Source organism: Taurulus bubalis (genome assembly GCF_910589615.1).
Source record: "Taurulus bubalis genome assembly, chromosome: 1".
Taxonomy (NCBI): Eukaryota; Metazoa; Chordata; class Actinopteri; order Perciformes; family Cottidae; genus Taurulus; species Taurulus bubalis.
Window position 1 is genome coordinate 27,657,952 of NC_136589.1, and position 16,747 is coordinate 27,674,698.

The 16,747-nt window shown below is 40.8% G+C and overlaps 1 protein-coding gene across 4 annotated transcripts in view; it reads left to right on the top strand.

Annotated features, from left to right (window-relative positions):
- The first annotated feature begins 11,223 nt into the window (after positions 1-11,223).
- The window catches only part of mylk4a (myosin light chain kinase family, member 4a), a 10,494-nt gene continuing 4,970 nt past the window's right edge, over positions 11,224-16,747 (top strand). Inside the window, exons 1-5 of one of the 4 annotated variants that reach the window (XM_079225635.1) lie at positions 11,224-12,023; positions 14,487-14,624; positions 14,950-15,046; positions 15,332-15,713; positions 16,229-16,539. In XM_079225635.1, coding sequence (XP_079081761.1) covers positions 11,493-12,023; positions 14,487-14,624; positions 14,950-15,046; positions 15,332-15,713; positions 16,229-16,539 — 1,459 coding nt within the window. In that variant the 5' untranslated portion in view covers positions 11,224-11,492. The other 3 variants (XM_079225636.1, XM_079225638.1, XM_079225637.1) reach the window with 3 other exon arrangements.

Consider the following 16,747-nt stretch of genomic DNA (forward strand, 5'->3'; position numbering starts at 1 on the left):
CTGAAGTGTTTAATTCATGGAAACCATGTACAGTATCAACTGATGCAGAACAAATCCACTCCTTGCAAGCAGTATATAGTATTACCTCAGTTTCTCTATATGACACAAATATGACACCAGTTCAGGAATCAAAAACAATAATAGATATTTATATAATTCATTATTGTAACACACACAGAAACCACAGTGCTGACGCTCTCGTGATAGTAAAAATAATACGTTCAGACAATTTTTACAGGTAATTACAGCAATGATTTGTAAGGCTGAAAACAAGCATCATGATGTATAAAGTGGTTAAATATGACACAATAATGCCTACAAAGCACAGTAAATGAGAGCCACATGTCTTTAGTAATAGTTGTAATATGATGACGTGACCTCTGCATACATCTCGTTTAGCCCCAGTAAAGCCCCAGCCATTTTTCTCAAAAATTCAGAATAGTTTGCATACCCTAAATACAGAATATCTCCTCAACCACAAGGGCTATTTGAGAAATATACAGAAAACAATTGTGAGGCCAGTTAAGAGGTTCATATAGCAGTGTATGTGTCACTGGTTTATTGGTTGATGTTAGAACACAGGAAAGGAAAAAACAAAAAATTCCAGGATGTATTTTTTCTTTTTAATTATGCATATCATCGCTTTCTACTATAACATAGCACTATTGTTAACAGTATTTCTGCAAAGTTTGACTTTGATTAAGTTAAGTTAAATATTTTTAGTAATTCATTTAGTGCAGATTTCGTGTACCGTAGGTTTAGGTCCGCTGAAAGCAAAAATGCCTTAGCTTTCTTCCTGGACCTTGGAGGCCTCTGGTTCCACAACAGAGGTTAATGCCAGGCTTTGCATATTTTTTTGCTGAGAGTAGGAGGACTTGGAGAGCGAGGAAGACCTCCTGATGAAGAATTCTGCCCCCATTTTTGGGGGCACCTGGGGTTTATAAAGTCATCTTGAGCATTCGGAGCAGTGGGCTGCGTGTCGTGCCTGGGGAAGGACTTGGGCTTCACTGGGGTTCTTCTGAGCCAGCACCGCTCCCAACATTTCAATTCTATCAATGTGCCAAAGAGAGACAAAATAGTGTATAGTATATATAATGCACACTATATATAGTGTGCATTTAGTCTTGGATTCAACTAACTACATTTTCTGCTGTTGCAATGTGAGTAATCTACGCTAAAGCAAACTGAGACATTGTGAGTAATCAAAGACCAGTTTTGCTTTTCTCCCCCAGCCAAGAGATTCATTTGAGCAGAGAGCGCACCACCAGAAGTGAGTTCCTTATTGTATTTGGCAGAGCCGATGCCGAAGCCTGAGGAGGCCGGGGCGCTTTCCAGACATGCTGTACATAGTTGTGATTGGCCGCTGTCAGCCAGATGATGCATTCCTGAACTTGTGGCCATATGGCTTTCACAGCCAAAGGGCCGTTGTTGCACAATACAGAGATTATGTGGTAGAGTTTAACAGTCCTGAGAGATCCCTTATTCATAGAATTATCTTTCACTTAATTGTTCATTTGGATTGTCATTTAATAATGTTCTTTTAGTATTTACACAATACTTCCGGGTTTAAACAATATAAGATGATATAAAATGCCTCAGTTGAGAGCTTTGAGTTGAAGCTCCCATGGCGATAGTCTGTATGACATTTGGAGCAGTAATCCAATAGTGCAGGGTATTTGTTTACACTACATCTAAGTGTCTGTTGACAGGAAGAAGACCCCCCATCTTAATTGCATCACTTTTCAATATAATTTCTGTGTTAAAGATACATTGTACTGTCGGTCTAATGTCTCATTCATTCAGATATTTTCTGAGAGGAGAATAAACTGCTTTGTATTGAAGATGGAAGGATTAGATGACGTGAGAAGCTGATGGTCTCCGATTGAGCTCGACACCCTTTGCTGGCACCTGTCACTCTTTTATCAGGAGGACAAACTGCCTGTCCTTTGGCTCTAAGTGCTGATGGGAGCGTTGACTGAATTAACAGAAGCTGTGGAGGGTAGTTCCGTTTGGTCCTCGTCATCTCTTCTTACTCTCCTCTTGAAACTCTTCTCCCTAAACTCCCAGAGCGCCTTTGTAGTTAAAGATAGGAAACGCAAGGCTCCAGCATGGAGAGTAAAGTTAAAGCCATGGAGAACTGTGTCACTGGCTGGAACATTTGGCTCCTCAACAGCATGTGTCTGGTGGCCTCCTACCTCTGGAGCCGGCTGCGGGATTTACTCTGCTGCAGGAGGAAGCTCAGAGCATCCACTTCATCTGCCATTCAGGTACATAGTGGCTGTTTGACTCGTTGAATGACACACACACATTAGCTGAGGAACACTCACACATCTCTGTCAAAAGGAACATAACTAGAATATTAACCGCGTAGTAATGGTGGTCGTTGATTTAGTAGGGCTTTGAATATTGTACAGCTCACTTTTGGATTGTGTGTTTTATGGACACAAATGTGTGTGTGTGTGTGTGTGTGTGTGTGTGTGTGTGTGTGTGTGTGTTTGTGTGTGTGTGTGTGTTTTAATGAACAACAAAGACAGGTGAAAGACAGTTTTCCACCTTTGAGGACAGTGAAGTTGTATTCTATTCTATTCTATTGAAAATTCACCAAATTGTATTGTCAAGTGTCCTATTGAGAGATTACAAAACAAAAGTGTAAAGACTTTGCTTGATTTGCTAACTTCTGCATATGATATGCATATGATTCCTGTAGGATTAATATGATTGTTTAAAATAGTAAGCATCAATTGAACAGGAATATAGTGTATACTGCAGAAAATCATATAATTCATGGTTTTCAGCAATGAATAGGTGTGTGATGCTTCAGAGGGGAAAGCAGCAGCTGTAACAGCTAACAACCTCCCTTACTTGATAATCTCACTGTCCTTGTAGGAACGTCCTATTAGACAAGAGGAATAGTCATTCCAAAAAGTGTTTAACAGTAGAGACATATGTATATTTAAGGTGACACTTCGCAGCTGAATGAAATCTTGAGGTTGATTAAACATAAAGTTATAAAAAATGAAACTAGACACAGCAATGTCCTTTATTTGCTGTTTATTCTCATTGATGTTGTTTTTAGTGTCTTTAGAAGATTCTATGACGCAGAGTTGGCATTAAATACCACAGATTTACCACAATGTCACTGTTGCAAGACAAGAACAATGTGTGTGTTTGTGTGTGTGTGTGTGTGTGTGTGTGTGTGTGTGTGTGTGTGTGTGTGTGTGTGTTTTAATGAATGACAAAGGCGGGTGAAAGAGAGTTTTCCACCTTTAAGGACAATGAAGTTGTATACTATTGAAAATCCTCTAAATTGTATTGTCAAGTTTCCTACTGAGAGATTAGATTTAAGATCAGGCTCACATGTTAAAGACAGCAGCAGGCAGCAGCGGCATGGTGCTGCTGTGTTGGAGCATCAGATTTCATGTTGATAGGCTCTCAGACATAGGGACAAAGCCAACGACTAATTATTATAATTATTATTATTACTTTAACCTCAGACAACAAACATGCGTGCGTGCGCTCTAAATGTTAATGTTACAGACTTTTACAACCTGAACCATTATAATTAGTGCATGTCCGTACCTATACTTACACAGCTATTTATTAGTATTTGATGTAAACAAGTTTAGCTGTTATTGATATTTATGTCTTGTCTATTTATAATATTTCTTTACATATTTTAGTTTTGTCTGAGGTCTTTTTTTTTTTTAAACCTGTGTTTTAAGCCATTTTTGTGTTGTCTTTAAGATACATTTTGTTCGTGTATTATCTGCTTACCCTTGCACTCACTTTTCCTATGTTATCCTCCAGCTAAATGTCACATTTAATTTAATTAGTTAGCCCAACATATGGTGGGTAATCCTTCCAGCAGTAATGTGGTGCTTAGTATTTAAAGGAAAGACGAGACTGGTAATCGTGTAATGCGTGTTTTACTCCGTTAAGGACCGCAGCAGGAAGAATAAAACATGAGACCAGGAGTTGATGGTGTTTATGAGTGCAGAGTTTAGAGAATCTGCTATGAAGGTACAACCAGCTCTAACGGAGCGTGACAGTTATAGTAGTGTGTTGCTGCCATCTAGTGATTTCTGCTTTGATACTGTGAAATAGCGTTGGTGTATTAATACAATGGTGACATTGCATGTGGTGGGAAACGCAACAGACTAAAAACCTTATAAGATCAGGGCAAGAGCGCTTCTGCTGGTATTCACCTGAGGAGTTCTGTTCCAGTTATTTGCCTCTATCAAAACATTTAGTTATGTCTCAGTCTCACTGTACCTGTTTCACATATAATGCTAATTAATGCAGAGATAATAAATAAACATTACACATCTAAATACACACTCTGTCTTAATGCTGTCAGACATTACAGAGACAAGCCGACAGCACCTCTCTTGTTTCCATTGCCCTCTTGGCATTCAGGAGATCCACACTGACATTTACTTCTGTAGATCTACAAGAATGTGCCTAAGCTTTCTTTGCATTCTGCCACTAACCTTTAATACCCCCACGACATCCTCAATGTAAAGCATTCCTAAATTTCCACACCGATAATAATAGTGCATCATGGAATATCTTCCTCAAGTACAGGCCTCACTGTACCTGATTGAAATAATTTCTCAAGAACAAGTACGATTACTCGTGCTCGATGGTAGTAAACCGAGTACCTTTGGGTTTTTCAGCTGTTGGTCAGATGAAAGGGTTAATTTAAACATCGCCCCACAATCATGCTGTGTGCTCCATGTGGATGTTAAATTGGCTGAAAACACTGCTGCTGCCACCTACTGTTCAAAATACAATCTACGTTTTTGAGTTAATTAGACCAGCAGCATACAGTTACAAATGTATTTAAAAAACATTATTTATGTTATTTGGACAACAAGTCAACACACATACATACTGAGTGCATATAAATGGACTGGATGGTTATGTACAGTATTTAAATTGACATTGATAGATGATGTACATGTTAAAACATTTGTACATTAAAAACTGTAGCATAATAATCTATAATGGCAGCCGTGGATATTTTTGATATTTGAGGGTTTTTGATAGTGAGGGACTGATGTTAGGGTTAGGGATAGTGTTCATCAGAGTGACGGCCTGTTGGAAGAAGCTGCTCTTGTGTCTGGTTGTTCCTCCGGCCTACAGTGTTCTTTAGCGCCTTTCAGAGGGGAGAAGTTAAAACTGTTTGTGTCCAGGCGTCCATGCTCTGCAGTGATGTTTCCTGTATGGAGTGCAGGCTGGCACCAATGTTTTTCTCTGTAGTTCTGATTGTCTGTTGTGGTCTGTTCCTGTCCTGTTTTGTGTCTTATCCAAACCAGTGATGGAAGTGCAGAGAACAGTCTGGATTATTATAGTACTGAAGCACATAAAGCAAATTGCAAGAGTTTAACCGACGAGTCTCCTGAGGTGCAGTGGTTGGTGTAAAGAGTGAAGACCAGTGGGGAGAGCACACATCTCTGGGGGGGTCGCCCTATTGATGGTCTAGGTGCTGGATGGAATTTCCCCCAGCCTCCCCTGATCCTCCTGTCTGTCAGGAAGTTTGTGACGTGAGTTTGGAGCAGAGTATCTCTGGGATGATGGTGTTGAACGCCGAACTAAAGTACACAAACAGGGTCATTGCGTATGGGGAACAGAGGTGTTGCAGGATGTGGAGCAGTCCCATGTTGACGGCATCATCGTCTGACTTGTTTGCCTGGTAACTGCAAGGGGTCCAGCAGAGGTCCTGTGATGTCCTTCAGGTGGGTCAAAACCGGTCTCGCAAAGGATTGACCACAGACGTCAGAGCGAGGGGCCTGTGGTCATTTAATCCTGTGATGGAGGGATTCTGGACCAACTCCAAAATGAAGGGAGGCCTGGCTAACACCTACATGAAGGGCCTCACAGTAGTCAAGTCGGGTCGAGATAAAAGCTTGTTTAACATTCATAACATTTTTATAACGTTTTTATTACAGTTTACATCATTTATTTCTTCTTAGTGTGTCCAATATCAATCGGTGCATATCCAATATAATCTCTCAACATTTGGATTTAGTTTAGACGTGATACATTTATCACATTTCAAACAGACATATGCAATACACATGTCTGTATGTGGGGAGTCAATGTATTGAATCAGCAGTAGGTATTTTTTAATAACTTATATCAACAAATCAAAATAGTCTAACGCACAGCAGCAGAATATGTTTACATGCCAAGAGAAAACATGATAGGGAAAGAACAGTGGAGACGTCTTAGACATGAGCAGGAGGAGTCAAGTTTCACTGCTGCCACACATTTAAGCCAACAAGTTTCCAAGAGAAAGTATAGCCAGAACTGGCAGGCTGTGCGATGTGTGAGTGGAGACTGGTGAGGTGACAGTAGCCACAGCACACAGCCCTGCTGCCTCCCAGGACATTGTGTTCTCTGTTGGGGAGGTGCTGCTCCCTTTTTAACAGTTCGTTCACCTTGTCCCTGTGCCAAATAAAAAGCCTAAAACAGAAGGCCATGCAGGTCACATTATTCAACCAGACGGTACTGACTTGGTCCTATAGCCTCTTAGATGTTAAGATATACCGTTTTGATCTTTGTCCTGTCATTGCAAATTATCTTTGGATTTGGGGATTGGTCAGACAAAAGTGCAATTTTAGTTTTTTCAGCTGGGGCTCTGGGAAACATATTTGAATTTATTTAGTTCATTTTTTATATTATGACCGAACAATTGATTGAGTAATTAAGTAATTAAGTAAAGGTGAAGCAGGTGTGTAGGTGGAGCACAGACTATCAGTAGTGGACGTAGTCTCTCTGACGTGTCCCACTGGTTTGTGGACTACAGTTTTGAAGCCTTGAGATGTGCAATTTGGGTATATGTGAGAATCTCTCCTCCGACGTGGTTAGGTTTAAGAAAATATCATGGTTTGGGTTCAAATAAACCCTTTCTGTCTGAAAGCCCTGACGGTAAATATCTCCCATGTGCGCATGAAGGCGGTTGTGATTCTTGTTCTTTTGGAAATTTTTAGGCCACCAAAATGTTACAATTAACTTTGATTAACTGAAAACACACTATGAAAGGGTTAAAAATGTAAATGCAACGAAAACACGGACAACTCACCAACCGGACAATGGCAGCATCCTGTCTATTACAAAGTAGCCACCCACTTAACCATACCCTGCTTTATTGTCTGCTTTACTTTAAATGGGACCATCATTTATTAAATGAACGTAATGCTGTTTTGAAGTACACTTTAAACTAGCGATTGAAACCATAAACTCATGTTTACAATGTTTACTGAGGTAATACATCCAATGAGAAGTAGGGTAATTTTCTCATATACTTTATATACAATCCAACTTATTTTTGCAACCAGAGGAGTCACCCCCTGCTGGCCATTGGAAATAGTGCAAGTTTAAGTTAAAGTTGTCGCCTGGTGTGTAGTCAACAGTCCTTCGTAGCTTTGTATCATGCCAAACTCTAAGCCTGCCCCCTTTTTAGTGTTTCAATCAAATGCGAAAGACTTTATATAAATCCCTCCGGTAACTGTACGCTGCTCGAATAATCTGTTTCACTGTGAAACATGTCCCTCTATAGAAGTTGAAGACGCTCTAACTTCTGTTTCACTGACTTTAAAGGAGCTAAGCCCTCTGCTGTATTTCATTTTACCTTTACATTTTTCCATTCTTGACGTGTGTAAGTCAGTAGGTTTTCAAACTGCAAGGTCAACCATCATCTTCGGCAGTCACTCGAGACGTGCGCAACTTTGTTTAACTTGGGGAGACTGGTTCACGGACAGCCACCCCACGGTCATTGACAGATCTCGGTCAGGATCCAGTGGCATGGAGTCCACGACGTCCGGGGGCCCTTTTCTGTTGCAGCCTTCATTCGCCTTCCCAGTTGGTGTGATGCTGCCTGAAAGTTAGCCATCATCCTCCGCCTGTTTCACAGTTGAGGTATTGTTTGCTCTTGCTCTTTGAGAAAGACCTCCTCCCCGACCTTACCACCATGGGCGAACATGCCAGATGGCTTTGCTCTCTGGATTTCAGGAACACACAAGCTTCTCTAACATGTCGAGGTGACAATCCACAGAGAAGCTCAACCATGACACACACAAACGTTCTGAACATTTATGCAGTTGTCAATGCCTTCAAACCATCTAATAATTTTACCGTTACATTAACTAAACAACTTTTTTTTCATGCACCACTAGACGGGGCAGTGAATTCTCACCTGCCGGCTTGTGGGCTCAGTCTGTGTGCACACTTGAGCTTGGCAAAGAGGGTGATAGAGGACTTTGGGCACCAGTCAGGATGTTGTTACTTTCTTTGGCATTAGTTTCACTGTAAAGTGTAAGTGATATAAACAAGATATTTGCTTTATGTAATACGCTTCAGAGGCTAAGGGGTCTGTTTACATCCCCTGTGGGGTTTAATAACCTTAAAGTGCCCCCTACCTCGAAGCAATGAAAGACATCATAGTCATGCATGGTAACCTTTTTACAGTGCAGCAAAATAAGCGTTATAACACTGTGTGGCAGAATCCATTTCTTTTTGTCGTTCTTTTGTAAGTAATACTTAACATTCTTCTTGCTGCTTGTGTGGATACAATCCAGTCTGTCTCTTCTATGCACACCCCTTCATAAGAAAGTTGACACAACATGCTGCAAGTGACATATGTTGTCTGTCATCTGTTGGCATCCAAGGACAGGTGCAAGCGTCCCTGTCCTCCCGAAGTGATTGATGGTTGATTTCACTCCCATCTGTTTCTGCCCCGTCAGAATCTCTTGTTCTTTCCACTGAAGCCATCTTGAGTGAAAGAGAGTGATATGCAAGCTGATGCGGTGACTTGTCATTAAACACGAGCTGACAGGTAAACTCCTTCTCGTTCCCTTCCCCTCACTGTACCCCACTCGTCTCCACTGGCAAGTTCACAGCCCCGTCTTAGTGATTGGGAGGTTGGCCGGGGTCCCTGCGCCTCAGTTTGTCGTCTGTGTGTCAAAATTCATGTTGAGTTTGGAAAGTTTGGAAAAAAATTCCGGAAATAGTTTGAATAATAAACTTTTTTTTTTTAGATCAAAATGGGCCGCATGCTGCCCATTTTGATCTCAAGTGGGCCGTACCAGTAAAATCATAGCATAATAACACATACATAGCAACAATATTTCTCTATGTTTAAATCATTGGTGAAGGTTTTTGGATGATAAACCCTATTTTAAGGTCTTTCTACAATAAACTAGAAACATAAAGACCAAAAATTCAGACATCAGCCCACTGTTTACCTGCCTGGGCTCTCTGCAGATTCCCTCGCAGTTGAGAAATATCTTTAGTACTGTCAGTTCTCTGATCAATTGTGACTCTGGGTCAATGGATAGCGTGCCCGTTTTTCGGTCAGTGGTTTGAGCCCTGGTTCAGCTTTTTTTTCTTCTTTTTTTTTTTTTTTTCTTCTTCTTCTTTTCTTCTTTTTTTGTTAATTTCAACACTGGACGCGCTGGACTGGACCCCCTGGCGGGCCGGATCCGGCCTGCGGGCCGTATGTTTGACACCCCTGATCTAGACTATAGCATGTATTGGTAGCACTTTATAATAAGTACACACTATATAGCATTAGTAAACATGAATAAACATTCATTAGTTTAACATGAATTAGTCCAGAGATAGGCACCGGCACCGGCACCTGCACGCGCCACCTCAGTTGTAAGTAGACCAATCCAGGTGATAGCGAGATACTCATAATCAATCATTTGTACCAGCAACTGAGAAACATGGCACCACTTGTGCTACTGATGTGCATCGGCTAACATCAACTGACCGGCGCGGATTTACGGAGGTGGTGACACGTCATCAACGTGGGACACGCGTTTACGCTCTAGGAGGACCCAGTGTGTCCCACCACGGTGCCGGGTCAGAAATAACTCCGGCCAGGTGATGGGACTGAGACTTTCTGACCCGGCACCGTGGTGGGACACGCCGGGTCCTCCTAGAGCGTAAACGTGTGTCCCACGTTACAAATGATTGATTATGAGTATCTCGCTATCACCTCGATTGGTCTACTTACAACTGAAGTGGCGCGTGCCGGTGCCTATCTCTGGACCAGTGACTAGCGAGCTAGCCAGCTAGCCATAAATAGCATACTCAATAATAAGTAGCTATGGGCCAACAAACTATGGAACACTCGTGCCACTGACGGGCACGGGTAGTAACTACCTGAATTAATCATGAATTGCAGCATTTTTAACATTTACTAACACTTTAGAAATTATCTTATTAATCATCTATAAGTCCTTGATACTTCATTTACAAATGGGGAATCCATAATTTATAAAGTATACCCAAGCTTATCAATCAAGAATCAAACATCTATGACTGTGTTTATGAATTGCATACTAATTAGTTACTAATGAGTGTTGATGTTGGAATAATGCTTTATAAATGATGAATTCAGTGTTTACTCATGCTTTACTAATGCTAAATAGTGTGTACTTATTATAAAGTGATACCCATGTATTCAGTGTTTGCTTAGGAATCTAATATCTGTATAGCCCTGTCTGTTGACATGACAAATCAGACATATTTTAATTCAAAGGGAACATGGATTAAGGTCATGTTACAAGAGCTTAGTTAAAATAGATCACATACTCTCTTAAGAGAGGTTATTGGTGGATGTTTTTGTCAGTGAGTAGGCATCATATAAATCACCCATGTCACCCATCTCTTCTTTCAGCAGAAGGGCTGAACGTCTTACTGTAGGTCCCTTTTCCCTTGATAGTACTTGCAAGTTACAGGCATTCAAGAGATAGGAGGGCAAATTGGTACAGCTTTTACAATACAGCTGTGTTAGATAACAACCAGCATTTCAGTGTCAATACAACTTGTATTTAGAAATGACAATATAATCTTTTATTTTACTTTGAATTCCACCTGTGCTATATTTGTCCACTCTCGCCTAGACCAGACACGTCCATCTGTCACAGATGATGTCATTGCCATTTGAATCGGAAAAACGGTGAAACTGAATGAGCATTGTCACACTGAAGAAGTTCTGTGTACAGTAACCACTTTGACACCTAGCAGGGGAGTGACGGAGGTGGGCTTAGCACTTGAAGGCTCTCAAATGTCTCATAGCCCGAGCAGTGCCAAGCCCCCACCCCAAACACTTGACCCCTGCTGACGTAGACTGTCCATTTGCATTTATGGACACCGGCTCACTCCATTCTTAATACCATTTCTAGTGTGGAGAGTAGCAGACGCCAGGGATAAAGTGTGACAGAAAAGGAGAAGTGTTTTGGGGCTTTATACTAGTCAGAGCTCACTTTACTTGAGCTTTACAGGTTTAAAATATTCTTCTGCATTGTTGTCAACTGGTGATCTTTAAGGAAAACCTTTTTGTTCCCACTTTTTTGCACACAAAGAGTAGAGCTGGCTACGATTTTTGAAAAAGTATTTTGGTCTGTTTCACGGACATTATTGGTCCTATTTTGGTCTCAAGTTGGTGTCTTAACGTGATTTTTATATCACCGGAAGCCATGAGTTCCTCGGTAATGAACACAGGAGGAGATGGCAACGGTGCAAGTTTTGACCTCATCCAAAACCGGGTTGAGTCACTCAGCAGCAAGATGGACAAGCTCATCAACATTCAAGAAAAGGTTCTCAACCGATTAGATGGCATGTCTCAGGACATTGATGTCATTGAAATGGATATGGAGAATCTGAAGGTGGACAAGGAGGAGATCCATATTCCACCCAAGATGGTAAACCAGACCCAGTTCATGGGGCAAGAGGTGAGGGAGATTTGCCAAGAGATGAGCACCATAATGTCGGTGGTGAACCAGCGGTCCGAGCAGCAGGCTCAGAAGCTCGAAGGGATGGAAAAGCTGGTCCTCAGCATGCAGCAGGTGATCAGCTTCATTGGGGAGACGGTGAAGAGTTCCAGGGTTATGGAGCGGATTTTTAAAGGCTCTGCTGCTCGGAAGGGCTCCAAACCCAAAGACAGTAAAGGCAAGCAAGCCATTAAGAGGAAATCCTCGACGGACACAATAAACAAGAAGCTTGACAAGGTGAGACTAAGACCCTGAACTGTTATGCCGAAACCCCAAAATATATTTCCTCAAGTAGGAAATGTGAAAAAGCTTTATTCTATTTCTTTTGCATGAAGTATGTTTTGAATAAATTTAACCCACATTCTGATGTGAATTAAGGGTTATTTCTGCCAGTGTATATCAACACTGTTTAGTTTGTATTGCCAAGCACTCGCAGCCCATTCACCAGTAAGGATTTCTCTTCTTGTAATAGTGTTGCAAAAGATGCTTCATGCGTTCTTTGCTGACTTTGATTTCTCAGATCTCACAAAGATCTTGTTCTTCTTGTTGTTGTTGCTGGCAGAACATGTGAAATTGATCATAGCAGCAAAGCTGACCACTCCAACAGTTCAACTCTTACCTATGAATGGGACTCGGCATGTGTGTGTTGAATAATGGGGTTGGGTTAAAAAGCTAGTGTCTGGGATTTAGCATGTGCCAACTGCTGATCGAGGGTAATTTATGCTAATTTGATAGTGTTCTGTAAACTGCTGCACAATAAATGTCACTTATAGTTCACATGAATCCCCAATTTAACTCACATTTATACTTCTTGGCTCGCTGCCCATGCTGAGTGCAACATGGCCTCCTTGGCGTGAGGCTCACTCTGGAACCCCCGGCAGGGCACGAGAGGTGAGGCCAGGGGTGAAATGTGAGTGTCCCGGTTTAGAAAAGCTGTTTTGGGATCGGGACTGCAGTGTTTGTGGTCTAAAAGTTCTTTGAGGCTTTCAGTTAGACCAGAAGTCAGGTAACAATTTATGATGAGTCAGTCTTTCTCCCTTTCGCTTTTCACCCTGACTCATTTAAACAAGGCACATTCTACCCTGTATATGAACATTGTTTGTCTTACTTACTTACTGTCCAATTAAAGCTGTGCCAGTAAGGACATGTGTTTTATATGACTAGTTTCCACTGTTGTACATTAGGTAACAGTGGGTATTGGCTACAGTCTATGCCATGTGATTATATGCAGATGACTGCTAACTTCCTGCAGTGCAAAATATTGTATTGGGAGTCCTGCTGATAGTGCTGCCAACACACATTTGATTTAGAGGCTGCAGCAAATGTCTGTCATTAACACTGCATGCAATATTTCAGAAAATACCGTTACATGAATACAGAATTCTAACTTCATGTTTTTAGTTTCAACTGTGGCTTGGCTGAATCACATTTTATTTTATGAAATCTAAGTCACCTCCAAATCCAACCGGAGGTTTTTGTCTTTATCATACAATCGTTTGACCTAAGGTCACTTAGTGCTGCTTGGCATCAACAGCATGAACTGCACTTACAAACCTGTGAACACCACATTTCTATCTATTGTGTAGCTGCAGAGGTTAGAAAAATATCTCCTTTTCTTTATGACCTACAATAGTAAACTCACCTGGTCATAATGTCAGTTTATTGCATACTTGAAGGGGTATTAATGTCATAGTACACAGTGTGCAACAGGGCGGTCAGGTTTTTTTGTATTGACATTTGTGTTAATTTAAGATATGACACGCTCAAGCCAATTAAAAATTTGGATCATGATTTTATGGCTGGATTATATTCTGATGATTAACGACCACATACCACTATGACAGCTTCTATGTGACTCACATTTCCGGGTATTTCTGTGGTCGTCAGAGCACCTGTCAGGTTGTAGCTCCATCTTCCTCCACCTCCAGAGGTGTGACATACCTTCCAACTGCTGTTACTATGGCCATCTCACGCTTTTTCCAAACTCTCAATTAGAGTTTTGAACTCTAGAAAACCCAGCTGTCACTGGGCAAGCACTTTACTGGAAATACACCCGCTGCTGTTTACCTGACGGCAGCATTCATAGAACAAATGTGAGACCCCCAGAGTTCGAGACAGGTTTTTCCATGCTTACATAATCAGAGAGTGTTTAGTGAGTTTCCTTAGCTGAGAAATTTGAACAACAGCCTCCGGTCGCTTGCAATATTTTCCACTCAGGGTCAGCATTGCATTCCATTGCTGAGTGCGACAAGTGATAAGCTATAAATTCACTGCCCCGCTGCTGTCTATCCATCTGCTATGAATAATCACAGGCATGCCATTATGCAAGTCAGTCTGCGCATGGAGGCGTGCAATACATGTGCTAATCTGTAAGATGAAAACAGAGGAAATGTTGCTTATATTTTCCCATTCGTCATCATTTTTACGTCATGCCATTGAACTATTATTGTTATGTAACGTTTGATTCATTTGTTGTGTCGTGTGGATTACATGTGACCCTAACTTCATCAAATCAAACTGCTGCTGTCATTTCATTGAATTGTTTATTTGACTTTTGATTAATGTTGTGTGCATTACATGAGACCCTAACTTCACCATATCAACCTTCTGTCTCTCTTATTGACATTCATTCTTAACTTGTGATATGTTCTTCCTTTTCATATAACCCTACTAATCATTGCCATCTTGTCTTTTTGCTAGAACTCTACCTCTAATAAAGCCAATAAAGGGAATCAAGAGATAACTCCTGCATGTGAGCCCCGTTCTCCACTGACTTCCCACAAGATAAAGCTCCATGGACCAAAGCATTACCTCACCTCTTGCAAATGTGGAAGATTTGTAGGTTTATTGTGCTTGTAGTCTGTCACATTTATGATAGAGTGTGGGTGCTTTTAGCTTACAGGGCCATACTGTATGGTTGTATAGAGAAAACAAAATCCATTGTGGTCTTTAAATTTAGCTTTGCAAATAGTGCAGTATGACCTAGCTGAATTGTTTACTTTAAACAAGGGTAGGTTCTGGCAAAGAAGAAAATAAAACGTGGAACATATTCCTTTAATCTAAGATTTGAACTAAGATAATTTCTTTGAGAATGTAAAAATTGAACGTCAATAAACTGAATTGTTCAGATTTCTCTTTTGACGGTTTGATTTGTATTCCACAGTTAAAGGACCACAAAGCTAAAGATGGGACAGATAAGCCCTCAGTGAGCCCAAAGGGTCTGAAAGCTCAAAAGAAGATGAAACCTCCGGACACAGCAGGTGCTGAGATCAACATGCTTTTATTCTTCTGAAATATGTCACTGCTTAAACTCTGATGCCCAGTTGAAATAATCAGCAAGACACAGCAGCAGCAGAGCGTAAATAAAAACATGATTTTGCCCTTTTAGATCTTACTGCGTTCAAGTGATATTCTATTACATGTACAGCTGTGGTCGACACAGAAACCAAGCTCAGAATATCAAAGTGAAATATATCCTATAACCTTTCACAGTATTTAACAGGTTGTGAGAGACAACATCTAAATCCTGTTTGGACTTCTTGTAGAAAATATCTCCTTAAAGAAGCAGGTGTTGCTTCTCGAAGAGGTGCAGAAACTCAACAGGGAGAATGCAGAAAAATCAGGTCTGGATCTGGAGGCTGAAGTGTCCCCGAAAGATCAAAAAGCTGACGCCCCTGCTTGCAAATTGGTGGACTACTTGCGTGAAGATTCCCAAGACGCCGTGGATGAGAAACATAAGGTCGTTGAAGCGATTAGGGAGGAAGGGGTTGGGGAAAAGGTGGATGAGGAAGAAGCAGCGGAAACAGAGAAGGAACCACAGCTTGATGTGGAGGAAAAGAAGGAAGAGGTTGCTCTTTCTGAAGAAGTAGCCAAAGCCCCAGAGTTGCCTACTTCCCACAAGGACGAAAAAGAGCAGACTGCTACAAGGTAGTTTATGTTTAACCCCAATAAGAATGATTTTTCAAGAATCCATAAATTGATCAACATAAATATATTTTTGAAATGCTTTGATAATCATCTAATCACTTGGGTATATGTTAATGCAAAAATAACAACCATTTGAAATTGACTATATTTGTATTTTATGTCAATAAATCATAAATAAATCATTAATCAAGAAAAATGGCCAGATTAGAATACAGAAATATTGATCTTATTCCTTGATTAATATTCTTTGTTAATATGTTTAGTTCATTAATAAAAAGCTATGGATAGTTATATTTTAGAGATCCTACAAGCAAGCTTATTAGCCATTACCTATTATTTCTACTGGATGTATCTCAAACGTCCAGAAATTTCATTGATATTATGAATTATTTCTCAATGGTGTTGGACGAATCTATTATATTTAGCCACATCTACAGAATGTACCAGAAACTATGCAAGCTTTAGTGACAGAAAAATAACAAACAAAAACAAATTAAAAAAAGTTTTTTTAACAGCAGTGAGGACCACAAAGATGCGCCATCATCATCTCGAGAAGCTGAGCAGGACCAGATATCAGAGGTCAGCAAGTTCTGTGTGACCGAGGAACTCTTTGTAGTGGAGGAACACACAAAGAGCCAGGAGGTGGTGGAGGAGGAGGAAGAGGAGGAGGAAGAGAAGACGTCTGAGGGCTGGGCCGTCTTCAGGGCAGATGGAATTCAATTCCAGTTGAACCTGAAACAACGGGTGGAGAGAGAGAGAAAGGAGAATGATGCAGATAAAGATGCAGAAGAGGAGGAGGATGACAATGCAGAGCGGTACTTTATTGGTGAGTCGGGACTCCTCGACAATTAAGCATGGTAGGAAGTTGGAAGTTTGAGTAACTGAGCTTTATTTACCCAGTTTAATTCTACAGTGAGGCAGTGCCAGAATCAGTAAATCATTAGGAAATCTACATGTTGGAGACTGTTGAGACTCTGTGTGTGTATCTGTAATTCGGTATAGTTTGAATTGCAATGCACACATATAGTCTATAG